General features: G+C 53.0%; 1 protein-coding gene across 6 annotated transcripts; it reads left to right on the top strand.

Moving 5' to 3' along the window:
- The first annotated feature begins 7,775 nt into the window (after positions 1 to 7,775).
- On the top strand, positions 7,776 to 25,400 carry FURIN (furin, paired basic amino acid cleaving enzyme). 6 transcript variants are annotated; one of them, XM_084772401.1, is made up of 16 exons: positions 7,776 to 7,897; positions 15,126 to 15,461; positions 15,860 to 15,958; positions 16,063 to 16,158; positions 16,853 to 16,981; positions 17,092 to 17,168; positions 17,839 to 17,927; positions 18,421 to 18,593; positions 20,993 to 21,205; positions 21,630 to 21,730; positions 21,838 to 21,941; positions 22,028 to 22,145; positions 22,250 to 22,429; positions 22,760 to 22,884; positions 22,976 to 23,086; positions 23,270 to 25,400. In XM_084772401.1, exons 2-16 carry the CDS (start codon positions 15,285 to 15,287, stop codon positions 23,860 to 23,862), a joined length of 2,385 nt encoding a protein of 794 aa, XP_084628527.1. In that variant the 5' UTR covers positions 7,776 to 7,897; positions 15,126 to 15,284; the 3' UTR covers positions 23,863 to 25,400. The 6 variants fall into 6 exon arrangements, with proteins under 6 accessions (XP_084628527.1, XP_084628526.1, XP_084628528.1 ...); XM_084772400.1 differs by having other exon boundaries at positions 7,784 to 7,902; XM_084772402.1 differs by lacking the exon at positions 7,776 to 7,897 and adding an exon at positions 10,428 to 10,515.
- The last annotated feature ends 216 nt before the right edge of the window (positions 25,401 to 25,616 follow it).

The following is a 25,616-nucleotide window of genomic DNA, read 5'->3' as shown; positions in this document are numbered from 1 at the left end:
GTGTGTGGTGTGTGTGTGTGTGTGTGTGTAATGTGGTGTGTGTGAGATGTGTGTGTAATGTGGTGTGTGTGATGTGTATGTGTGTGTAATGTGGTGTGTGTGAGATGTGTGTGTAATGTGGTGTGTGTGATGTGTATGTGTGTGTAATGTGGTGTGTGTGAGATGTGTGTGTAATGTGGTGTGTGTGTGTATGTGTGTGTAATGTGGTGTGTGTGTGTGTGTGTGTGTAATGTGGTGTGTGTGTGTATGTGTGTGTAATGTGGTGTGTGTGTGTGTGTGTGTATGCTGAGGGCTAAGCAGGTGCCCCCACCCAGCCCCACACACTCCCATTCTCAGCACTGCCAGCGCCAGCTCCGTCTAGCCTGCCGAGGTCTCTGCAAGATTCCCCAGAACCCTGAGTCTTCTGCCAGCACCTGACACAGAGTCATGTTACAGTCATGGGCACAAGCCATTATCTTCTAAATGGTATTTGTGGTGTGTGTGTGTGTGTGTTTGCTGCCTTTGATATGGATGAGAGGAGTCCTTGTCACATGGCCAGCCGTGATGTGCTTAGATCCAAGATTACTGGGAAAAAGTGCCTTGGGAGTGTAGGGACATGACCCCCTTGCTTTCCTTCTACCCTCTGCCTCAGGTGCCATACATTCCTGGTCTGGCCAGAGCGAGCTCTCAGTGTCAGGAACTAAGAACAAAGACCATAGTTGGGTTTTTAGTTCTGCCACCCACCAGCCCTGGTGGTCCCCAGTCAGATTAACAGCTTCAAATTGTGACATCATTTCTTGAACAGGTGACCTTGAGCAAGTTATTTAGTGCCCTTAAGACTGAGCAGGGTGGCGCACGCCTTTAATCCCAGCACTCGGGAGGCAGAGGCAGGAGGATCGCTGTGAGTTCGAGGCCCGCCTGGTCTACAAAGTGAGTCCAGGACAGCTAAGGCTACACAGGGAAACCCTGTCTTAAAAAACCAAAAATAAGCCGGGTGTGGTAGCACATACCTTTAATCCCAGCACTTGGGAGGCAGAGGCAGGTGGATTGCTGTGAGTTCAAGGCCAGCCTGGGGGGTTGGGGATTTAGCTCAGTGGTAGAGCACTTGCCTAGCAAGCGCAAGGCCCTGGGTTCGGTCCTCAGCTCTGGAAAAAAAAAAAAAGACAAAATAACAAAGCCAGCCTGGTCTACAGAGTGAGTCCCGGACAGCCAAGGCTACACAGAGAAACCCTGTCTCAAAAAAACAAACAACAACAACAACAAAAACAAAACAAAACAAAAAAGAAGAAAAAAACCCCAAAATAAATAATAAATAAATAAACAAACAAACAACAAACAAACAGGGCTGGAGAGATGGCTCAGTGGTTAAGAGCGCCGCCTGCTCTTCCAGAGGTCCTGAGTTCAATCCCAGCAACCACATGGTGGCTCACAACCATCTATAATGTGATCTAACACCCTCTTCTGCAGATAAAGCACTCATATGCAATAAATAAAATAAATAAATCTTTTAAAAAATAAATAAATAAGCAAAATAGGCCTGGTAATGCAGGCTTGTAGGTAATGCAGCACTTCCTAGTGCTTAGGAAGTGGAGGCAGGGGGATCAGAAGTTCACAGTCATTCTCATCTGCATAGAAAGTTCAAGGTGGGGGGCCGGGCGTGGTGGCGCACGCCTTTAATCCCAGCACTCGGGAGGCAGAGGCAGGTGGATCGCTGTGAGTTCGAGGCCAGCCTGGTCTACAAAGAGAGTCCAGGACAGCCAAGGCTACACAGAGAAACCCTGTCTCGAAAAACCAAAAAAAAAAAAAAAAAAAGAAAGTTCAAGGTGGGGCTAAGATATATAAGACTTTGCTTTAAAATAAAATATAAAAAGGGTCTGTGAGCCACTAGGCTTGGTGCCTTGATGGTAAGAAAGCCCCAGCAGTTGTGTTCATTCCTGGTCCTCTCAGTGTGAGCACCTTACAACCTACTGTTGACACAGCATCTCACTGCCCAAGTCTGTGTTTGTGTCTATGGCTGTGTTGGCGTGGAGCAGTCCTTCTTAATTGCTGCTGGCGAACAAGGAGAGAACAGAGGCGGATTTAACGTGTAAATGATGTGTTGAAGCCAAGCGAGGGCCAAATGATGTAACAGCCCACTGTGCAGATGGGAGTGCTGCAGTAATTCAGACAGAAAAAAGAGGGGGAGAGCTGAGTCATCCCCAGCACATGGCAGCACCCGGAGGCATGTCACACTCAGACGAGATCCGCTCCAGTCGGTCATCTTTCCACTAGCAGCAAATTTGGTGTCAGCCAGCCAGATAACATCACGTGGTTTCCATTCAACTCACAGTTGCTTAGCGTTTTGCTGGGTTTGCAGTTTTCATTCATTTGTTCATTCATTCATTCACTTTTGTGATGCTGCACCTCAAACCTAGGGCCACACACAGGCTCAGCAAGGGCTCTACCACTGAGCCTCAACTCCATGTTTATGCATCATCTCTCTAATGCAGATGTATCGCTAAATATGGTAACATGTAATATGAAAAAGTGTAAAAATAGGTGTATGTGTGCATGCATGTGTGTGCGTGCACACATGTACATGCGTGCACGTGTGTGTGTGTGTGTGTGTGTGTGTGTGTGTGTGTGTGCATGAGCGTGTGTGCTTTCAAATGGAACAATGAAGATTCAAGTGTGGAGACACATGATTATAGTCCTAGCACTAGGGAGGCAGGAAGATTAAGAGTTCAAAGCTAACTCCATCACACAGGGAGCTCCAGGCCGCCTGGACTAGAGTGAACCCTCGCTCAAAAACTTCAGGGATAAATAAGATGCAAAGACAACAAAAACTCAAACAAACAAACAACCCTGGTGTTAAGCCGTGTAGAGGGCCGACACTGAGGGCAGTGGTAGCAGCAAAATCGCTTTGCGTCTGCTTTCCTGTGTATTCTGACCTTCCTGTCATTACTCATCTGTCATCTCGCACTGACAGTCACACAGGAGCAAGAAGCAAGGGACGCAGCCTCAAAAGAGCCAACGGTAAGCTGGTGACAGCCTGTGACCCCAGAATTCAGGGAACAAGAGGGTCAGCAACTCAAGGTCATCTGTAGTTACTTATGAAGTGTGAGGCTAGCCTGGGCTACATAAACCAAAAATAAAACCTTGTGTATGTTAGCACTGGGGAGACATCATGATCTAGTTCCGGTTAGGCAATGGTTCTCAACCTGTGGGTCTCGACCCTCTAGTGGATCAACTTTCACAGGCATCACATATCCGATATCCCGCATGTCAGATCTTTGCATTACAATTCATAACCGAAAATTACCATTATGAAGTAGCAATGAAAATAATTTTTATGGTTGGGGGGGTCACCACAAAGTGAGGTGGTTGCCGCATTAGGAAGGTTGGCAGCCACCGTGTTAAAGCAATATGCAGAGTTCAGGTTAGAGCATTGGCAAGAGAAAGAGAGAGCCGGGTCAGGAAGGTGAGGAGCCACTGTCCTTATGGGGCGAGGCCAGCAGGGGCCTCGCAGAGATTCCTGCCCAGGGGTGTACCTCTGACCTGAGGGGGGAAGGAGTGGAGAAGGTGCAAGTGGTTTGCCAAATGGGCCACCTGGGAGCCAGGACCCTCAAAGGCAGTGAAGACAGCCACATGAGGAGATCGGCCCCTCCCTTCCATAGGAAAACCTTGAGGTAGAAGGGTCCACAGCCATGGCACCTCCTGAGCAAGCTAGCTGGAGGACACAGCACACTTACAGCAGCCCTGGTGGCTGCTAGGCCGTGTGCTGAGCACTTTGTTAACATGATAAGCTGGTATTGTTAATACTGGGTGTGTGTGTGTGTGTGTGTGTGTGTGTGTGTGTGTGTGTGTGTGTGTGTGGAAACAGCCCCTGGAGGGAACCTAAGCACGCTACACCATCTCCTGTCAAGTTCAGGGGGAAGAGCATTTAATGATTCATTAGTGAACGTTATGGAAAAATAAGTGTGTACTGACTGAAACAACACAGATGAGCAAGACTGATCCAGGGAAGTCAAGTGTGAACCACAGCTCCACCACCCACAGAGGCTTTCCAAGCGAGCGGAGTCTGATTCAGCCACAGCTCAGCCCTTATGCAGAGCCGTACAAGTGGGTGGGCCGTCCCATTTCGTATTCCCCTGTCCAAATCCTGTGTCCTCTCTCTAATCATCCCTGGGCAAAGATACCCAGACCTCAGTTTCAGAACCTATGAAGTGGGGACCATACGAGCTGTGTGTGCAGGCAGCAGCGAACGAGGCAATAGTTATAGGCATGCACATGGTGTCCCATAACAAGCCACGAAGGCCAAGAGCTCTGGCTGTTAAATCAAAGGATCTCTGTCTCTTTTCAAAGATGTCCACAAGATATGGTGCAGGGAGGAGCACCTGCTCCCACCTAGTGGGCTGAGCTGTGGGATCACAAGCTCACTTAGCCTGCAGACCTCACTTTCAACTGTGGCCCCACCCTTCTCAGATCGTCTCAGAGTCCATACACCTGCTTACAGACTGGTGAGAATGATTTGGCTTCTCCAAGGCAGTCCCCATGTCAAGTGGTGGGGGGGGAGGGGTTCAGGGATGTTGTGAATCCCTATTCCTGCCTCCCCACAGTAGACAAATGGATGTGTGTGTGTGTGTGTGTGTGTGTGTGTGTGTGTGTGAGAGAGAGAGAGAGAGAGAGAGAGAGAGAGAGAGAGAGAGAGAGAGAGGAGAGAGAGAGAGAGAGAGAGAGAGAGAGAGAGAGAGAGAGTGTTTCTCGGTGTAGCCCCAGCTGTCCTAGAACTCACTCTGTAGACCAAGCAGGCCTTGAACTCACAGAGAGATCCACCTGCCTATGCTTCTGAGTGCTGGGATTCTGCCACCGCCACTCGCCCCCCTCAGATGGACCTTTTAAGGAGCAAATGAGTGTGTTTAAGGCCAGCGTGGGCTACTTAGTGAGTTCCAGACAAACACTACCTACGTAGTAAGACTAAAAAGAAATAAATGGGGGCAAATAAAAAGGACAGTTTTAAAAATTGTCCTTTACAGGGAGCACTGAATTTGGCATCTAGGCTCTGGCTGTCATGTGTTCCTGTGATCCTGTTCTTGTCACCTCTCTCATCTCTTCCCACTCCTACCCTCTCTGTCTCCCAAGTGTCTGCTCCCCAAGCGCTGTTCTTGAGGCTCTCTTCACCTCATCCTTCCTCTAGAACCTTACACCTTAGCTTCCTTTTTGAGACTTGGCTGAAAGATCGTTTGTGCTCATAGGCCTTCACTGACACCCAGGTCAGGCTTTCCCCTCAGGGAGTCCCACATTATTATTATTTTTTTGTAGTAGCTTTTATTTCTTTATTTATTTTTGGTTTTTCGAGACAGGGTTTCTCTGTGTAGCCCTGGCTGTCCTGGACTCACTTTGTACCTCCTGAGTGCTGGGATTAAAGCGAAGTAGCGCCGGGAATGCCATCCTGAGCGTGTGGCCTGTGGCTTGTATAAGGAAGGTAGCTGAGCAAAACTGGTAAGCAAGCAACAGTCATCTGCAACCTCTGCTTCCAGCCTCCTGAGTTCCTGCCTTGACCTCCCTCAGTGGTGGCCTGCAAAGCATAGCAGTTATCACAGGAACGTAACTAAGCTGAGAGATGGGTGGACCCTTACTCTGCCCAGGGCTCCTGAGGACCTTGAGATTTCTAGTGGCACCTGATTCCCTAGGCGAGGTCCCTGGGCCTGCCACTCACAGGTCTCCCTCCTGGGCCTCTCAGGCGGGCAGTAGCCTGTAAGGAGCAGGCTGGCGCAGAGCTCCCCAGGTGTACCTGCCATGTGGAGAAAGCGCCGCCTTTCCCCAGGTATTAGCTGACTTTTCCCCTTGCAGTGTTTGGCTTAAGGATTAAAGTTGGTGGAGGAACCTGTAATTTCTAGAGCCGACTGTTTCTTTCTTGCCTATCCACACTGCATTCATTGTTTTATTCCCAAGCCCCTGATAATGTTGTTCCAGAGGGGTCTGCCTGATATCATCTGACAGGCCTAAGCTTTCCTGATCTGGAGGATGGAGAGCTCCTCCAGGAAGTCCCAGCCTGCCGTTCTCTATGTCCCTGTGCCCTTTCTTAGCCCTGAACTTACCCACCCACTCCAATCCCCTATTTCAGACAGGGTCTCATGTAGTCCAGGCTGATCTCAAACTTGGTTGTAGCTGAGGCTGGCCTCAACTCCTGATCCCCCTGCCTCTGCCTCCCCAGGCCTGCATCACACGTGAGTTTTATTTTAGAAGGGTCTCACTATGTAGTTCAAGCTGATCTCAAACACAAACCAAGCCTCTTTGAGAGTTGGGGTCATAAATGTAACCCACCACACCAATCATATGTTTATTATTTATTTAGTTTATTTACTTGGGTTTTTTTTGTTTTTGGTTTTTTTTTTTTGGTTTTTCGAGACAGGGTTTCTCTGTGTAGCCGTGGCACCCTGGACTCACTTTGTAGACCAGGTTGGCCTTGAACTCACAGCCAGCCATCCACCTGCTTCTGCCTCCCGAGTGCTGGGATTAAAAGCGAGTGCCACCACACCCGGCGAGTTGTTTATTTATTTTTAGTACTACAGCAACTCCCATTTACAGTATAGTTAAGAAATGGGCTACTCCATAAGTGAATTTTCAGAACAATGCCTGTGAAGCATTAAAACTGTAAACAACCCAAATCAGCTGTATTAAAGTATAACTGACATACTATAAACTGCTTATATTTAAAGTATACAACTTAATATGTTTTGACACATGTACACACCCATGAAAATATCACCACAATCAAGATAAGGAACACGTCCATCATCACCAGGGCTTCCTCCCACCCCCTGCCTACCCACTTCCCCAGGCAACCATAGATCAGCTTTCTAAACACATGGCTAACTGTAAGATGTCTCACCCACTTCCCCAACTTTAGCCAACAGTGTGTGATCCTTGATTCACCTTGTCACTATCCTTCTGAAAGTGATCTCTTCCGAGGTCGTGAAGAAGTGCCGCATCTGAAGTTTGCTCTGAACACTAAATGGACCTACTGTCATACTGCCATACGTGGTGGCTTAGCGCCTCCGAGCCATCTGGGTGTATGGTTCCCAAGTGACAACCCCTAAAGCCTGCAGGCTGGTACCTCCAACTCCACCGTGTGACTTTCCCACTCCTCACTGTGGATCCGAGGTCTCCCCAGGGAGTGATTTGGTCACCACAAGGGATTTGGTGAAGTGTACGAACTATGAGAGTGGCATCTGGTGCTGAGGGCGGAGAGGTGGTCAGTGCTCCGCAGTGCCCAGACCGTGCACAGCATGGGGACTAGACTGACCCAAGGTAGTGCTGAAGTAGAGAAATCAACAGCAAGTGATGGTGGCTGGTTGAAGCAGGGAGGTCACAAAGATGAAGGTAAGGATCCTGCCGGTCTCAGGTCAGAAGCAACTCTGGCCTCCTAAGGACAAGCCCTAAGGGAACCAAGGCAGCGGGACGCAGCACCCAGCAGGTATTCAGCAATTGCCTGGCAAACAGGGCTGCACCCGAAGCATTTTGAAGTGCCTAATTGTGGGTAGCACTTGTTGGCACAGAAGGTGAAGCTGAAGGCACACAGCTGTGTCACACACAGCCAGCTGAAGGAAGCCATTCAACCATCAAGGGACTGGGGTGCAGAGGAGCCCACGGTAAAAGGTAAGTGCAGACCCGCCCCAGTGAGAGAGAAAATGAGAAGGGCTGGTCATTTGGGATCCAGTTCCAACGTGACCCGGGATGTCACCATCAGATCACTTCTAGCTGAAGCTCCTCCCCCCACCTACAGACACCAGTTGCCCTGTCATATAAAGGGTTTTTTCCTAAAGTGGTTTAGCCAGAATTGGAAAGCTACTGCGTGCCGTGACAAGAGCCTGGCTGTGGCACCCGAGGCCAACCGGGAAGCAGCAATGGACCTTGGGTTCTCTGGAACTAAATGGTGATGTATGAACATACTTTATTCAGTTTTGCAGAGCTTGAGGCTTTCATCATTGTACTATAGAGCTGTGGAGACATTTCTGAACAGTCAGATAAGAAAGAAAGAAAGAAAGAAAGAAAGAAAGAAAGAAAAAGAAAGAAAGAAAAGAAAGAAAGGAAGGAGAAAGCAGAAAGCTCTCCCATCCCTTCTCATTTTCTCTCTCTCTCTCTGTGTGTGTGTGTGTGTGTGTGTGTGTGTGTGTGTGTGTGTGTAAGCTGATTTAAGCCAAGGGTGGCCGCTACTGAAGGCTTCTGGGTGCCTCAGGCTGGGGAGAAGTTTGAAAGTTAGAGACTCCCACAGCTCCCCAACTGGACTGACTGCATTCTAGCACTAAAACAGTCTCTGGTTACTTATGGGCCGGCTCCAAGTCTAAGAATGAAGAGAGATCTGGCAGCTATGTGGCTGGCCCTTCCTCTTGCTGCTTCCCCCATCTCTAGGCTCCAGAGTGCTAAGGGTTCTATAGAACTGGCGAGCGTCGCCACAGAGGCCTCTCAGGAATTGCGTGGTGGAGGCAGCTGGGCTTCCTGGAGGCGCAGGTCGATGGTAAGAGCGATAGAGGACACCACCTGCCTACAGGACGTGTTTCAGAGAGAGATAAGAGAGTCTCCCTCCAACCAGTCTGAGAAAAGACTTTCAGATTCTTGTCAGCAGAATTGTTGCAGTGCAATCTATGTGACCTTCCAAATGAGAGAGGGAGCATCTGTGGGTCTAGGATGGCAGCTGCTCACATGTTTGGTCCCTCCACACACCGGACTCCCTCCATGAGGCTCCACTGGGCAGCACTATTTAATGATTCTGCTCCCCACCCATGACGTCATCAGTAGCTGGGCGTGGTGGTGCACGCCTTTAATGCCAGCGCTCGGGAGGCAGAGACAGGTGGCTCGTTGTGGGTTCAAGGCCAGCTTGGTCTACAAAGAGAGTCAGGACAGCCAGGGCTCTGTGTAACAGAGAACACTGTCTTGGAAAACAAACAAACAAGTTGTGTCTGGGTGCAGCCTTCAGGGTGCTGACTAGTTCTTCCCCTCCAAAGACCCACAGCGACTCCTCTGAGGCAGCCTTCAAGGAAGGGTGGAACCACAGGGCCTTTCATTCCAGGGTAACCTTTCTTTTAGGTCACAGGACAATTGGGAGGAGCACTGGGGGACTCCCTTGCTGGATAGGGCCAACCCTGTCCCTATTTCCCCTAAATGGGCGCTGTTGCTCATAGCCTGAGGAAAAACTGTGATTCACTTCCTGCCCCAGTCTCACCACAGGAGTATTGTTCTCCCAACTGTGTACGGCATGGTGCTGGTAGGGGTTACCCCATAATGGTCCCCACAGGTCCTGGCTCCAAGGGAAAGCCCCCAATCTGGGAGGAGCCAGAAAGACTTATAGACTTATCTCTAACTTTTATACAGTGTCTTTAAGGATGCTCAAATAATAACAGATTCAATTAACTCTATACATACACATTTCCATTTCAGAGGGGTAAATTGAGGCTCTGAGAATTTAAGGTTGGCATAATGCAAAATAGTGTCACCCAACTTTGCTGGGTGACTTTCCATATGAATGGCTTTAGGAATGTGTGTGTGTGTGTGTGTGTGTGTGTGTGTGTGTGTGTGTGTGTGTGTTTCTTTTGGGGTTTTGAGACACAGTCTTCCCCCCCCCCCCTTCTGAGACAGGGTTTCTCTGTGTAATAGCCCTGGCTATCCTGGAACTCTCTTTGTAAACCAGGAGACACAGTCTTGATATGTAGTCTTGGCTGCCTTAAATTTGTGGGCATTCTCCTGCCTCAGCCTTCCCAGTTCTGGGATTACAGGGAGGTACCTCCATTCCTGCATCCTTAATATATTTAACCTAAATTCCATCCTTTGAAAACAAACAAACGAACATAACCAAGGATGCAGAAAACGCACCTAGATGACGGTGTGGTTAGGATAGTGTCTAGCTCCGAGTAGCACTTGGGGCACTTGTTTGTGACTGTGCAGGAACACACAGGATAGGATTATGTAGCCAGGTGATCTCACAGAGAGCAAGAAGTGCAGAGGCTGCTGGCGACCTTGGAACAGCCCAGCCTGGGAAGCGTTTGGCCCGCTTTCCCTCTTAGCTCAAGCCGAATGTTGACCTCGGCCAAGCAGCACAGCCGTTTTCTAGGGCAGAAGCCCAGCGAGGGAAGGGCTCTGGCTGGTATAGTGTAAGAAATCGTGTAAAGCGCTGCCAAATCTGAGGCCTGCTAAGTTGTGTGGCTTAAGGAAAATTATTTAAACTTTGTGTGCCTCAGTTTCCTTATCTGTAAAGTGGGATTAATAATGTCAGCCTGAACGGATTATGTGGATTAAAGTATGTACATAGGAGAAGATAGTGTGAACAGATTGGCCCAGTGCCTGGCTCGTTGTTGCAAAAGCAGGGGGGGGGGGCGGGGACGGAAGGGTATATTTAAAAATTAAAAAAAAAAAAAAGACCAAACATAAAAGGAGGTGGGCTGTTTCTGTTGATCCACCTGTCTCTACAGACGCAAATAAAACTGTGACTCCTCTAGCAGGAGGCTGGAAAGCTGCTCTGCCGCCGTGAAGTCCGACCCGGGAGTGGAGTTGCCGCAGGTCCGCCATCCCAGGGCGCTTCTCGCGACTATCCCCCAAACTCAGGGCTCGGGAGCGAGGACCACGGGAAGGCAGGGCCAGCTTGGGTTCCTCCGCGACTCCCGGCCCTTCCCTCGTCTTCTCGCCCGCCGGTTCCCTGTCTCGATCTCCGAGACCGCCTGACCGGCAGTTCGAGGGGTCAAAAGCCGAACCCGGCGCCAACGAAAGGGCCTGGGGGTGGCGCGCAGGGACCGCGCTCCCCACCCGCCCCGCCGGCAGCTGCAGACAGGGCGCCCCGAGGCCACGGGGCCCGCCGTGTGGGGCGCTCCGAACGCCGGCTCGCCACGGGCGGCGAACGGGCCGGGCCGTGCGGGCTGCGGCCGCGGAGCGCGGAGGTGGCGCCGCGAGGGGGAGGGGCGCGGCGCGGAGGAGGAGGAGCCGGGGCCGCCGCCGCCGCCGCCGCCGCCGCCGCCGCCGCCGTGACAGCGGCCCGAGTAAACAAGCCGCGCCGCCGCGGCCGGGCCGCTGCCCCCGCCCGCGCCCGAGCCCAGGCCGAGCCTTACCCTGGTCGCCGGCCGGGCCGTGGCCGCGCCGCCGCGCCTCCCCGCCTGCGCGCCGTGACGCCGCTGCCGGGCGCGGGGACCGCCCGAGCCAGGCCCCCGCCGCCGGGCTCCGTGCTCGGCCGAGGGGCGCCCGAGCAGCCGCGGCGCTCGCCCGGAAAAGTTTCCCCGCCCGGCTCCCCAGGGTAAGCGGCGAGGGCGCGCGGCCCGGGGCTGGGGAGGCGGCGCGCCGGGGAGCCGGGCCCGGAGCGGGCTGAGGAGCGCGGAGCCAGGCGGCGTAGCCCCGGGCCTCGCCGGCTGCCCGGCTCTGGCCGCGGATTCCCGGCCGCCGCGGTGGGAGGACGGGAGCGGCGCAGACCACCTGAGCGCGGGGCTTGGGCCCGCGCCGGTACTTTTCCGCTGGGGCCGGGGCGAGCCCTCTGACCTCAGGAAGCGCCGGCAGGGCCCCTGCTGGGGCGGGCTAGGCAGAGCATTCCTCGGGCGCTGGGTGCTCCCGCCTGCCGGCCGCCCTCCGTGGCCCCGGCGGCTGGGGCCTGGTGGGGCGCGCTCCTGCTAGGGCACCGGGTTCTCGGCCGGCCCGCACACCTGTGCGGCCGGAGCAATCGGAGGCGGGATTCGCGGGCACGCGCAGTCTTGCTTGGAGAGGCTCTGGCTGCCTCCTGCCGAGGCCTGGCGGAGGCCCCTGCTGCCCCCATCGGTGGCTGACCCAGGGGCGGCCTGCTTGCCCGACAGGTCGGCCGGCAGACACTAGTCCGGTCAGTACCTACTTTCCCACCGCCCCTGATTCTTGCGCCTGGAGGGGGGCAGTGGGGGGGGGGAGGGAGCGGACTTTCATGTCTCTGGAGCGCTGGGATTCTCCTCCGTCTTGGGAAGTACCAAGGCAACGCAGGTGATGTGGCCCAGTGAGGGCCTGTGGCTGCTGGCCAGGTGTGGACACAGCAATGGAGAGTGGTCAAGCAGATTAGATGTTTGTCTCCTATGTTGGGCTTCTGTCTAAAATTTGTGTTTTTAAGAAGAGGATTCTATGGCTTAAAAAAAAAAAACCAAAGTTTGAAAACCGCTGGGTTAATAGTTTTTAAACCACCAAGGAAACTGAGGCCCAGAAAGAGGAAATGACTTGTGTAAGACCAAAGGAGGGAAGAGTAGTAAGTAGAGCAGAGACTAGGAGTTAGAATTTCATGGGAGTGTCTGGGTGCTTGTAACAGGACCTGCCTTGGGGTCTCTGCTGGAAAGAGCAATCTGATTGGGTTTCCCAGCCTTCTTCAGTGACCAGCTCTGTGGCTGTCTCAGCCAGGTGTCTAGGTCCCAGGAAACAGCAGCCACGCCTGGGGGGCAGGCGTGGGGGGGGGGGGGAGAGCGATTCTGATGATGCCTGGGGTGGTCGGCTCTGTTAGCAGGTTCTAGGGAGGGAGAAAAGGACTTTGCCCAAGAAAACAGCTAAACAGCACCATAGCTCAGCCCGTAGGCAGGGCCCAGAGCTGAGTGCTGGGCAAGACTGACCCAGAGAAACTAGAAATACCTCCAGCCTCCTGCTTTTGAGACAACTGGGACTCAGAGAGTGAGTCAGAGTCTGGGGTGGGGGTGGGGAGAAGTCTGTTCATTCATTGTCTTGTGTGTGTGTGTGTGTGTGTGTGTGTGTGTGTGTGTGTGTGTGTGTGTTGGGGGGATCCTCCCTCTGTCTGATGATGAGGCAGGGCTGTCTGATGTCTGAAATCCATATCCTACCCTTACAATAGGTGTTCCACTTGGGAAGGAACAGCTCCTCTTTCGTGTGGGGGTGTCCTGTCCTGTTCAGTTGTGCCTGAAGCTCAATTGCTTGCTTTTGGAGTGCTGCAAGGTAATTAAATAGTTGGTTAATCACCTTTCGTGCCAAGCAGCTGTGGCTCCAGTCGACAGTTTGCTGGAACCTGGGCTAGACCCAGGCTAATCCAGCCATACATAATTTGGAAGCCGCAAGTAGGTCTCACAGCTCTGACCAGGGAGTCTGTATGGTGTCTAATCTCAAGAGGTTTTAGATGTGACAGGAGACCAGGTCCTGTTTCTGTGCGGGTTTTTTTCCCCTTTAGCTCTGGGGCACCTGATTGTTCATACGCACTGGCTTTATCTCTCGGGGGACAGGGAACAGTAGCTCCCAGGCATGTCTTTAGAGCCCTTTGGACTCTGCCCTTCGGGAGTGGAGTCTGCCTCGTGGATGGCTCCTGCCATCAGCTGTCAGGTTATTTTGGTGTAAACTGAAAATACTCTTGGAGTGTATGTGGAGTCCCCTCAGCCTGCGGGGTGAGATGGCAGCCTGAGGGAGGCCTGGGGTAGCTCAGGGCAGCTCCTGGAGGACCAAGGAATGTCCGGTACAAGCAGATGTGTTCTGCCTCCCAGGGCGGTGTGTGCTGAGGGAACCTCATCTCACTGTCTGGCTGAATGGCTACTGCTGGGCTGGGCTGTAGGAATAGTAGGAGCATCCGGGGTCCTGGCGCTGAGACAGGATACCCCCAGCAACCTACTGGAACCTCTCCTAGTTCCCACCTACCCAGGCGTTTGGCTTGTGACTAGTCAGGGACCTTTTATGGGGACAGTTATGTGGCCCTGGGCAGTGAGGTCTTGCTGTCTGTTTGCTGAAGGAGGAAAAACAACACTCAGGACTATTGATTGAGCCTCACCTTGGCGCTCCTGGCTCAGCAGCCAGTGTTTGCTCTGGCTTCCAGGCTCAGATTACGCAAGGTGGTGGGCCTGGAACTAGCCGGGGGCCGGCTCTGACTCCTAAACCCAAACAGGACGGCACTAGCAGTAGCAAAGTTGCCCAGGAAACAGCTTGGGCCCTGCCTCCAAAGATGGCTGTCATCCCGGCCCTAATCGTCCCTTGTGCCCAGAGCATGGTTGTGCAGCCTCCTTTCCAAGTCACCTACTCTTTCCTCCCAGGGACTGTGAGTCTTTTCAAATGACTCCCTACAGCTAACCTCTTTGCTAAACCAGCACACCATAATGAGTTGGGTAGACCCTGCTCATTTTTAAAAGAGCTAACATTTTTTATTCTTTATAGACTATACCTGGGTGTTAGGAGAGCACACAGCACAAGGAGAAAGTCACAGGACTGCTCAGTTCTCACCATCGCCAGGAGCCATTGTTAACATTTTAATGTGTCTCCTTCCAGATTTTGTTTTGGTTATGTATAAATATGCATGCATAGTTTTAAGAAAACAAAATGGAATCGCATATACATACCATTTGGTAATGTATCTTTCTTTCTTCGGTTATTGTTTGTTTTTTATTTTGAATGACTCAAGCCCTGATTGTATTCTTGATGGAGAAAGCCTTCTGAAGGGAGTTGGTGGATCCATGTGTCTGTCTGTCTGACCTTTTAGGGGTATGGGCTAGACTTCTTTCAGAGACAGCTTGGAAGTTTGTGGTGTGTGTGTGTGTGTGTGTGTGTGTGTCTCTCTCTCTCTCTCTCTCTCTCTCTCTCTCTCTCTCTCTCTCTCTCTCCCCACTGTGGAGTCTTGAATCTCTTGGAGCTGGAGTTAAAAGCAGTTGTGAACCATCCAATACAAGTGCCAGGACCAGAACTCTGGTCCTCTGCCGAAGCAGTGTGTATTCTTTTTTTTGTTTGTTTGTTTGTGTGTTTTTTGAGACAGGGTTTCTCTTGTAATTCTGGCTGTCCTGGACTCTCTTTGTAGACCAAGCTGGCCTCGAACTCACAGCAATCTGCCTGTCTCTGCCTCCCAAGTGCTGGGATTAAAGGCATGCGCCACCCCACCTGGCTGAGACAGGGTCTTTTACCAAACCTGGAGCTTGAGGATTTGGTTAGGTTGTCCAGCTAGCAAGCCCCTAGCTGGAGTTACAGGCATAGCCCTACCTTTTTGTGTGGGTGCTGGGACTCTTGACTCAGGTTCTCACGCTTGGGTGAAAGTGACTGTCCCTTCTGAGCCGTCCTCCCAGACCCTCGGGTGTTGGTTTGTTTTGCCTATCTTCCCAAAACTCCTTCTAGGCCCTGACTAAGCCTTGGAGACAGGAAGGGCAGTATCAGTGTGTGACTGAGAAGGGACTGACTCTTTTCCTCTCTTCCTCTTGTTCCCTCAGAGCCAGCCTGCATCCTGCCCCCCAGCCCTGCCCATCTAGGCCCCATGCCCCCACCAGTCAGCTCCGGGACCCTGGCAGTGAGCAGGCACGTGGCAGCCGAGGTCCTGTGACCAGGCCAGGGAGACGGGAGCTCCGGGGTCCCAGTCATCTGCCCCCCCCATGGAGCTGAGGCCCTGGTTGCTATGGATGGTAGCAGCGGCAGGAGCCTTGGTCCTGCTAGCAGCTGATGCTCGTGGCCAAAAGGTCTTCACCAACACGTGGGCTGTGCACATCCCTGGGGGCCCAGCTGTGGCTGACAGCGTGGCACGGAAGCATGGTTTCCACAACCTGGGCCAGGTAGGTTTCTTACTTGACCTGTTGGTGTAACTTCGGGACATTACGTGGTGATGGAGAGAGTAAGGGCAGAGGCTCTTGTACCACAAAGCAGAAACAGTTGAGCCTGTCTTCCAGGGCATCTGAGCAAGAGGCAGGTTTGAGTGGCTGGTGGGATGGGACCCATGGCATTGTCCTGTCTGTGAACTCTCATCATAGGTTGCTTAGAAAGCCCAGCACATCTCAATGGTGGTGTCCCTCTCGATCTCCTGCATGTTCTTGTGGGCTCTGAGCAGGGAACAGATGCCCCCCCCCCCCGCTTGCCTTTGTGAGCCTCCCCAGCAGCCTTGTCCACCCCCATCTCTGCCTCCCCCAAGGACTAGCAGATGGAGGCCCATCTCAGTCTCTCTGCTTTATTGCAGATCTTCGGTGACTATTACCACTTCTGGCATAGAGCAGTGACAAAGCGGTCCCTGTCGCCTCACCGCCCGCGGCACAGCCGGCTACAGAGGGAGCCTCAAGTAAGCGGGGCCCTGGCCCTTCCGGCTGCCACCCCCTTCTGTTCTGAGCCGTCCCCCACTCTGCACCCCCACACACCCCTGTAGCATCTTTCTCTCCTTTCTAGGTAAAGTGGCTGGAGCAGCAGGTAGCAAAGCGAAGGACCAAGAGGGACGTGTACCAGGAGCCCACAGACCCCAGGTTCCCCCAGCAGTGGTACCTGGTATGTTCCTTGGGTTCTGTCCTCTTCTTACCGCTGTGAGGTCCTGTGGGCGCATGAGGCTCACACTGAGGCGTCTTGTAATTCTTTCTCCCTCTTTCTGCCTCTAGCCCAGTGGTTCCCACCCTTACTAATGCTGCGACCCTTTAATACAGTTCCCCATGTTGTGACCCCCCAACCATAAAAATTATTTCATTGCTACTTCATTCCTGTAATATTGCAACTTTTACGAATTGTAATGTAAATATTTTTGGAGATAGAGGTTTGCCCAGGGGGTCACAACCCACAGCTTGAGAACCATTGCTCTAGCCTGTCCTTCCTTCCCAGAGTCTATACATTTCCAGTAGAATTAAAGGCGTGCGCCACCACCGCCCAGCTAGGAGTGGCGTTTTTAAGTAATTTATTTTTATTTTATGTACATTGGTATTCTGCCTGTTTGTATGTGTGTGTTGAGGGTGTCAGATCCCCTGGAACTGGAGTTAGAGACAGTTGTGAGCTATCATGTGGGTGCTGGGAATTGAACCTGGGTCTTTTGGAAGAGCAGCCAGTGCTCTTAACCGCGGAGCCATCTCTCCAGCCCCCAGAAATGACATTTTAAGATGCTGGGATGGGTGGAGATAGAGGTTTTGGAGTGGAGTGGGTTCTCTGAGTCAACAGCCAATTACCTCTGGTAATGAACGGGCTGGTGTCCCTGCAGTCTGGCATCACTCAGCGAGACCTGAATGTGAAGGAGGCCTGGGCCCAGGGCTTCACGGGGCGCGGCATTGTGGTCTCCATCCTAGACGACGGCATCGAGAAGAACCATCCTGACTTGGCAGGCAACTATGTGAGGAACGGAGAGAGTGGTGGTGGTGATCCCTGGGGAGAGGCCTCTAGGGACTGTCCTGTCATGTCAGTGTAGTTAGGCAGCTCTGATGATGGCCATGTTCCTGCCAGGACCCTGGAGCCAGTTTTGATGTCAATGATCAGGACCCTGACCCACAGCCTCGGTATACACAGATGAATGACAACAGGTAAGAAATGTTACGTTCCTGCTCTCCCAGCCTCCCACAGCCTCCTTATCCACCAAGGACACAGGATGAGTCTGAACATCACATGTCCCACCTGAAAACTGAAGTCTGGTAGATCTCTGTGAGTTTGAGTCCTGGTCCACACAGTGAGTTTCTGGCCAGCCAGGCTGCAGAGTAAGACCTTATCTTGCTGGGTGTGGTGGCACAAGCCCTTAATCCCGGCATTCGGGAGTCAGAAGCAGGCAGATCGCTGAGAGTTTGAGGCCAGCCTGGTCTATAAAGAGAGTTTCAGCACAGCCAGGGCTCTTACACAGAGAAACCCTGTCTCAAAAAAGCAAAAAAAGACATCTATAAACACCACACAACTGAAGCCCTGGTCCCCAAAAGGGAGTTTTGGTCTTGGTTTTCAAGACATGGTTTCTATATGTAGCCCTGTCCTGGAATTTGCTCTGTAGACCAGGCTGGCCTCAAACTCAGAGATCCACTGGTCTCATGATTAAAGCCATGTGCCACCACACCGGAGCCATGGGAGGTTTTGATCAGAGCAAAGAGGACTTCAGACTCCACAGGGAAGTGCTGTGTAACACATGGGATGACGGACGTGGGTCAAGGTTCTCAGGACTCTTCCCATTCCTCGAGCTGCGCACTAATGCTGGGCTCTTGGTCCTGGCAGGCACGGCACTCGGTGTGCAGGTGAAGTGGCAGCAGTGGCCAACAACGGTGTCTGTGGCGTAGGTGTGGCTTACAACGCCCGAATTGGAGGTGGGTGTGAGCCTTTGCCCTAGGTCCACATTGAAAGTGGGAGGGAGGGACCTCTCTGAGAAGTTTTCTCTGCCCACTCACCCACCGTCTTCCATGATGGATCCTTTGGCAGCATGCTAGTCTCTGGAGGGTTCTTAGCAAATCGAAAAGCTGGAATCCCAGTGCTGATAGCATGGCAGAGTGGGGAGGCGGGGGCTTTAGCCGAAATCTCCCCAAATCATCATACAACCTTTGTTCCCTGCTCCTCTGAGGCCCAGGACTCTCTGTGGTGAAGAAAGCATGGCGTGGGGAGGAGGTGGTGTCCTCTTTGCTCTTCTTTGGGTCCTGTTCTTGAGAGGCAGCAGTAGATAATAGATGAGGGCTTTGGGTTTCCCAGCACTGGCCTCTCCTCTCTCTTGCTCCTCCCTGGGGTTCAGGCTGGGCCTGTGCCTGCGGGTGCCCTTGGCGGCTGGACCCACGCAGCATCCCTTTTCCCACCCCCCTCTGCGGCCAGGGGTGCGCATGTTGGATGGCGAGGTGACTGACGCAGTGGAGGCACGTTCGCTGGGCTTGAATCCCAACCACATCCACATCTACAGCGCCAGCTGGGGCCCGGAGGACGACGGCAAGACCGTGGATGGGCCAGCCCGGCTCGCGGAGGAGGCCTTCTTTCGGGGAGTTAGCCAGGTGAAGTGGTGGTCCTGGTCCAGCCCTGGAAATCAGGCTGGCTGAGTTCTGTCTTTTCCCATTACTCTCTTCCTTGTTTGTCTATTTTATTTGTCCTATTTATTTTATTTTTTTTGTTTTGTTTTGTGTTTTTTGTTTTTTGTTGTTGTTGTTGTTGTTGTTGTTGTTGTTATTGTTTTTGAGACAGGGTTTCTCTGTGTAGCCTTGGCTGTCCTGGACTCACTTTGTAGACCAGACTGGCCTCAAACTCACAGCAATCTGCCTGCCTCTGCCTCCGAAGTGCTTATTTGTCCTATTTTTGTTTGTTTGTTTGGTTGGTTTTTGTTGTTGTGGTTGTTATTGTGGTTTTGTTCCCCCCCTCCCCCAGCTGTCTAAGGCAGGGTCTAGCTGTCCTGAACTCAGTCTGTGGACCAGGCTGGCCTCGAACTCATGCTTGTACTGCTCCAGTTCCTGCCTGTTGGGGTTACAGGTGTGCCCCACCATGCCTGGGTCTTGAGTTTAATTTTTGTTTGTTTGTTTGTTTTTTGAGACTGTTTCTCTGTGTAGCCTTGACTATCCTGCACTGGATTTGTAGACTAGGCTGGCCTCGAACTCACAGTGATCTGCCTGCCTCTGCCTCCCAAGTGCTGAGATGAAAGGCGAGCGTCACCACCGCCAGGCTTTGTGTTTAATTTTATACAGGCTAGAGAAATGTCCCAGTGGTTAAGAGCACTGGCTGCTCTTGCAGGGGACTTGGGTGTGGTTCTCAGAACCCACATGGTGGCGCACAGCTGTCAGTAACTCTAGTCCAGGCATCTGATGTCCTCTTTTGTCCTCAGAGGGCACCAGACACATGTAGTACGTGTACATACATCCAGGCAAAAAACTCATACAAATACAATTTTTTTTCGAGACAAGGTTTCTCTGTGTAGCCTTGGCTGTCCTGGACTCACTTTATAGACCAGGCTGGCCTCGAACTCAGAGATCCACCTGCCTCTGCCTCCCAAGTGCTGGGGTTAAAGGCATGCGCCACCACACCCAGCTATAAAAGTAACTAAATGTGGGGGCTGGAGAGATGGCTCAGAGATTAAGATTACTGGCTGTTCTTCCAAAGATCCTGAGTTCAATTCCCAGCAACCACATGGTGGCTCACAACCATCTATAATGAGATCTGGTGCCCTCTTCTGGCTTGCAGGTGTACACGCAGTACAGAACACCATATATACAATAAATTAAAAAACAAAAAAACTAAATGTTTCTAAAGCATTAAGGAGTTTGGGACTGACAGTATACCTTTGAGGTCCTGATCTTTCTTTCTTTCTTTCTTTCTTTCTTTCTTTCTTTCTTTCTTTCTTTCTTTCTTTCGGTTTGTTTGTTTTTTGAGACAGGGCTTCTCTGTGTAGCCTTGGCTGTCCTGGACTCACTTTGTAGACCAGGCTGGCCTCAAACTCACAGTGGTCCACCTACCTCTGCTCCCAAAGTGCTGGGATTAAAGGCAAGTACCACCCAGCCTGATTTTTCTTAACTTTATTTATTTCTATTTTATGTATGTAAATATTAACAGTATATTATATATATATTATATACACCACACATGTGCCTGTTCAATTCCTTGGAATGGATTATGGTTTATGTGGGTGCCAAGAAGCAAACCCAGGTCCTCTGCAAGAGCAACAGGTCTCCTTAATGGCTGAGCTATCTGTCCAGCCCTGATTTAGGTTTTAAATTGGGGCAAAAGTTTTTAGTGTTATAGTGAACTCAGGCATCACATATTAACTGCCAAGGTGGCTTACCAGATAAGCCATCTGCACACAGGCCTAGTGACCTGAGTTCAAGCCCCAGTACCCTTGTACATGTGGAAGGAGAGAGCCAGCTCCACACTGTCGTTCTGACAGACAGCATGGGGACTGGGGCATGCATGACCATATACCTGTCATACGATTTTTTTTTTTTTAGTATAAATTAAGAAATAGGGAGCACAAAAAAGCACCCCTTACCCCATTCTTTGGGGATCTTCACTCTAAGCATTTTGGTGTGAGCCTGTTCTGATTTGATTTTGTGCACAGACCTAATATGCATACATAGTGATCTACAAGGGATCTTTTGGTGGCCCCAAGAAGTGAACTTAGAGTCCCCACAGAGGGAGGCTCCCATCTTTCCAGTCTTTATTTTTCTTTTCTTTTCTTTTTCCTTTTCTTAATTTGGTTTTTCAAGTCAGGGTTTCTGTGTGTAGCCTTGGCTGTCCTAGACCAGGGTGGCCTTGAACTCACAGAGATCCGCCTGCCTCTGCCTCCTGAGTGCTGGGATTAAAGGCGTGCACCACCAGGCCCGGCTTCTGTCCTGTCTTCCATAGCCTCTTCCTGCTGTGCCTCCTTGTCCTCTGCCCCATCCTGAGTAACCTTAGCCCGCTTTGTTCACAGGGCCGTGGGGGGCTGGGCTCCATCTTTGTCTGGGCCTCAGGGAACGGGGGCCGGGAACATGACAGCTGCAACTGTGACGGCTACACCAACAGCATCTACACACTGTCCATCAGCAGCGCCACACAGTTTGGCAACGTGCCCTGGTACAGCGAGGCCTGCTCCTCCACGCTGGCCACCACCTACAGCAGTGGCAACCAGAACGAGAAGCAGATTGTGAGTCTCCCCGGGCCGGGAAGGGAGGCTCCTTGCTGTCCGGGGCTCCATTGGGTCTCGTCTGCTCTCATCCCTGCGTGGCTAGAGAACAGTGACCTGGGCCTCGTGGATTGTGCACTGTGAGCTGGGGATCCCCCAGACTCCTGAGGGCTGCAGAACCATCTCTGAAGCCCTGAGAAGTATAGACTCTCCCTGAATTCCTGCCTTGCACTCCAGCCTCTCGTGAATCCTCCCCTATTCCTTGAGAAACTTGGCCCTAGAAGTAGCTGTGCATGTTAGCACGGTAGAAGCTGGACCCCAAGTGTGCTGACCTGTTCACTATACTCTCTGGGGTACCCAGGGCCCACAGGCATAAGGACAGGCATCTGGGCTCCTTTACCCCTCCCAGCAGCCATCAAGTCTCAACACCGTTGTCCCCTGGCAGGTGACGACTGACCTGAGGCAGAAGTGCACAGAGTCTCACACAGGTACCTCGGCTTCTGCCCCGTTGGCAGCTGGCATCATTGCTCTCACCCTGGAGGCCAAGTAAGTGGACAAGCAGCAACCTGTCCCCACCAGCGCGCTCGATAAAGCAGCTGCTTTCTCCAGCCACGTTCCCAAAGCCTGATCCCCAGCCGCTCCCTCCTTTGCAGTAAGAACCTCACCTGGCGAGACATGCAGCACCTGGTGGTGCAGACCTCCAAGCCGGCCCACCTCAACGCGAATGACTGGGCCACCAATGGTGTGGGCCGCAAAGGTGAGGGCAGGCGGACCCAGAGGTTTAGGCTCTGAGGTGGATGGGTGCCCTCCTACCTCCCTGCTGACCCTTCCCTGCCTCCACAGTGAGTCATTCCTATGGCTACGGGCTGTTGGATGCAGGTGCCATGGTGGCCCTGGCCCAGAACTGGACAACAGTGGCCCCCCAGCGGAAGTGCATCATTGAAATCCTGGTGGAGCCTAAGTAAAGATTGGACCCTGGGTGGGAGGGAACAAATGGGGCCCGAGTTTCTGGAGAACCCACTGGTCACTTCTGGCCTCCTGACTTACATGGTGCTTTCTGCACAGGGACATTGGCAAGCGGCTAGAAGTGCGCAAGTCTGTGACAGCGTGCCTCGGCGAGCCCAACCACATCACCCGGCTGGAACATGCTCAGGCACGGCTCACCCTGTCTTACAATCGCCGTGGTGACCTGGCTATCCACCTCATCAGCCCCATGGGCACCCGCTCCACCCTGTTGGCCGCCAGGTGCTCGCCATGTTCACTGCTTGCTCTCATTTCCTACTTCATTCCCGCATTTATGCCCAAGACTCTCGGAACCACCGGTCGCACTTGGGGACTACCTCATCACAGGAATCCCTGGCTTAGACCCATTCATCCCGCCAGTTGTGTGTGCCCCTTTGTGAAAGAGCCCCCGTTTAAGAACATCTGAAAAACAGCCTTCCTGAGAGGCATTTCCGGTCTAGCAGGCTGCCACCTGGGGAGAATGGCATATGTCCCACATGTCCTGGGCTGGGTGTCCCTGACCTGGGGTCCCCCTAAAACCTCAGGAGGCTTTATGAAACTCTCTTCCTCCAGACCACACGACTACTCTGCTGATGGGTTTAATGACTGGGCTTTCATGACAACTCATTCCTGGGATGAGGACCCCTCTGGCGAATGGGTCCTAGAGATTGAAAATACCAGCGAGGCCAACAACTATGGTACTGAGGCGCTGGAGAGTGGAGGTGGGACTCGGGTGTTGGCATGGTGCTCCCGCCCCCTGACCCTTTTCTCTTACCAACTCTGGAATAGGGACGCTGACCAAGTTCACTCTCGTGCTATATGGCACAGCCTCTGAGGGGCTCTCTACTCCTCCTGAAAGTATCGGCTGCAAGACCCTCACATCCAGCCAGGCCTGCGTGGGTCAGTACTGGTGTGGTTGAGGCTGGGGGTGTTGAGGGGGATCGGGGCAGTGGGGTTAGACGGCTAAAGAAAACGGCTTCTGTGACGTCTGTGGAGCCACCGTGGCCCTTGGGTAGAGAACTCAGTGGCTGAGAGGCCATGGCCCACTTGACTAATGCTCTCCCTCCTCTCCCGTGGCCGCAGTGTGTGAGGAAGGCTTCTCGCTGCACCAGAAAAGCTGTGTCCAGCACTGCCCGCCAGCCTTCACACCGCAAGTCCTCGACACACACTACAGCACTGAGAATGACGTGGAAGTCATCCGTGCCAGCGTCTGTACCCCCTGCCATGCCTCTTGTGCCACGTGCCAGGGCCCAGCTCCCACAGACTGCCTCAGCTGCCTCAGCCATGCCTCCCTGGACCCTGTGGAACAGACCTGCTCCCGCCAGAGCCAGAGCAGCCGGGAGTCCCGGCCTCAGCAGCAGCCTCCCGCGCTGCACCCAGAGGTGGAAGTGGAGCCGCGGCTGCAGGCTGGGCTGCTGCCCTCTCACTTGCCTGAGGTAGTGGCGGGCCTCAGCTGTGTTATCATCGTGCTGGTCTTTGGCAGTGTCTTCCTGTTCCTGCAGCTGCGGTCAGGGCTTAGCTTCCGAGGAGTCAAAGTATACACCATGGACCGAGGCCTGGTTTCCTACAAGGGGCTTCCCCCTGAAGCCTGGCAGGAGGAGTGCCCATCTGACTCAGAAGAGGATGAGGGCCGGGGCGAGAGGACCGCCTTTATCAAAGACCAGAGCGCCCTTTGATGAGCCACTGCCCACCCCATCGGATTGATCCCTTCCTTGGGCACTTTTTAATTCACCAAAGTATTTTTTTAATCTTGGGACTGGGTTTGGACCCTAGCTGGGAGGTGTGAGGGGCAGAGAGGGCTTCCTACCCCACCCTTGGGCCTACCTGTTTGCCTGAGGTGGGGCCCCGGGAGCCTCAGGCCCTGCCACCCATCCCTGTGGAGAAAGGACTACAATCTGGGCGGCTTCCATGGCGCAGCTGGAGTTCCTGCCGAGTGAAGAGGGCGGCCTTTCTCTGGGTCCCTGACCAGGCTGCAGCCCTGCCCTTTCCTGCCCCTCAGAAAGCAATAATGGTCCCCATCCCGGCAACAGGGAGGCTGGCTAGGAGGTACTTGAAGCAGGCAGCCGCCCCTCCAAGGGCTTTTGCATCCCCAACCCTCTGGCTCACGGATGAGCCTCTGCAGAAGCTGCAGTCATAGAAAGGGACCAAAGCAAAGCAGGCACGTTCCAGTGTGCCCACACTCACGTGCGCTCAGCCTGCCTCTGCACTCCAGGCCTCCACCTCAGCCGGTAGCCAGGCTGAGCTAGGCTGGCACCCAGCACAGGCCAAGTGAAAGCACTGGAGGCCTTATGCTGGTGTCCTGACCATCCTTTCTATGGCACCCTTCCCCCCGCCATACCAGGGCCCTGTTTTCTGAGCCCGGGGCTGCCTGGGCTGTTGGCAGTCACAGTACCGGAGCCCCTGGGTGAGTGGTGGGGAGGGACGGTGGCCCAGCCGGCTCCTCCCGCCTCCCACCCGATGCTGCTTTCCCCTGTGGGGATCTCAGGAGCTGTTTGAGGATCTATTTTCACTTTGTGATTATTCACTTTAGATGCTGACTTTTTTTTTTTTTTTTTTTTTTGTATTTTTAATGGGGGTTGCAGCTGGACCATTCACCTCCTCAACACCCATGTCCACCCTGCCCTTTCCATGGTGGCCCAGCCCCAAGGTGTAGGGGCTGTGGCATATTGCTGAGGCATAGGGAATTACTAAGCCCCAAGGCGTGAAGAGGCAGGCTGGCCCGGTGGGCTCTAGAAAGGAGGTCATGGTGGAGGGGTAGGCTGATGTCATCTGTTTCAAATGGGGTTGTGCCAAGGGCTTATGGGTTGCTGGCTCTCCAAGTGCCAGCGGTGGGCAGGTGGCAGCACCAAGCCCTTTCTAACACTGTGCCCTGGTGGAGAAAGCATTGGCCTATGATGCCCCCGCCCCAACCCCCCTCTTCTGATGTGCCTTTTGCACCCCTCCCATTAGGACAATCAGTCCCCTCCCACCTGAGACCCCTTTTTCTTTTCCCTAGCCCTTCCTGGTACCCAGCCTGCCTGCCCGGGGTGCCCCTTGCTCTCCTGCCCACCCCTTGAGGCCATCCAGGCTGGTTTTGTAAGATGCTGGGTTGGTGCACAGTGATTTTTTTTTTCCTTGTAATTTAAACGGGCCTGGCATTGTTGGTTCTATTTAATGGACACAGGATAATGTTAGAAGTTTTAAAGTGATTAAACGTGCAGACTATGCAAACCTAGCCTGGTCTCCGTGTGCTGCTATGGCTCTTCTTGGGGTCCTTGACTATTCATCTAGGGCAGGGGTGGGCATGGGGCCTGTTTGGCTTAGTGGTGTCTTGACTGCCTACAGGCAGGCCTAAGTCAGAGAAGGCTGAGACTCTAAGGAGTCTAGCGCCTCCAGAGCTGAGCAGGTGCACAGCGCCCTGGGCAAGAACTCAGCAGCTGGAGATGAGCCT

The sequence above is a fragment of the Acomys minous genome (assembly GCF_964271855.1).
Source record: "Acomys minous genome assembly, chromosome: 2".
In the NCBI taxonomy this organism is placed as follows: Eukaryota; Metazoa; Chordata; class Mammalia; order Rodentia; family Muridae; genus Acomys; species Acomys minous.
This window is presented reverse-complemented; position numbering and strand designations above follow the sequence as displayed.

Bases quoted from the DNA above. Each gene is read 5' to 3' on its own strand.
- FURIN (XM_084772401.1), top strand. From the start codon at position 15,285: ATGGAGCTGAGGCCCTGGTTGCTATGGATGGTAGCAGCGGCAGGAGCC. The intron at 16,159-16,852 runs GTATGTTCCTTG...GTGTCCCTGCAG, and splicing joins TCCCCCAGCAGTGGTACCTG to TCTGGCATCACTCAGCGAGA. The intron at 21,731-21,837 runs GTAAGTGGACAA...CCTCCTTTGCAG, and splicing joins GCTCTCACCCTGGAGGCCAA to TAAGAACCTCACCTGGCGAG.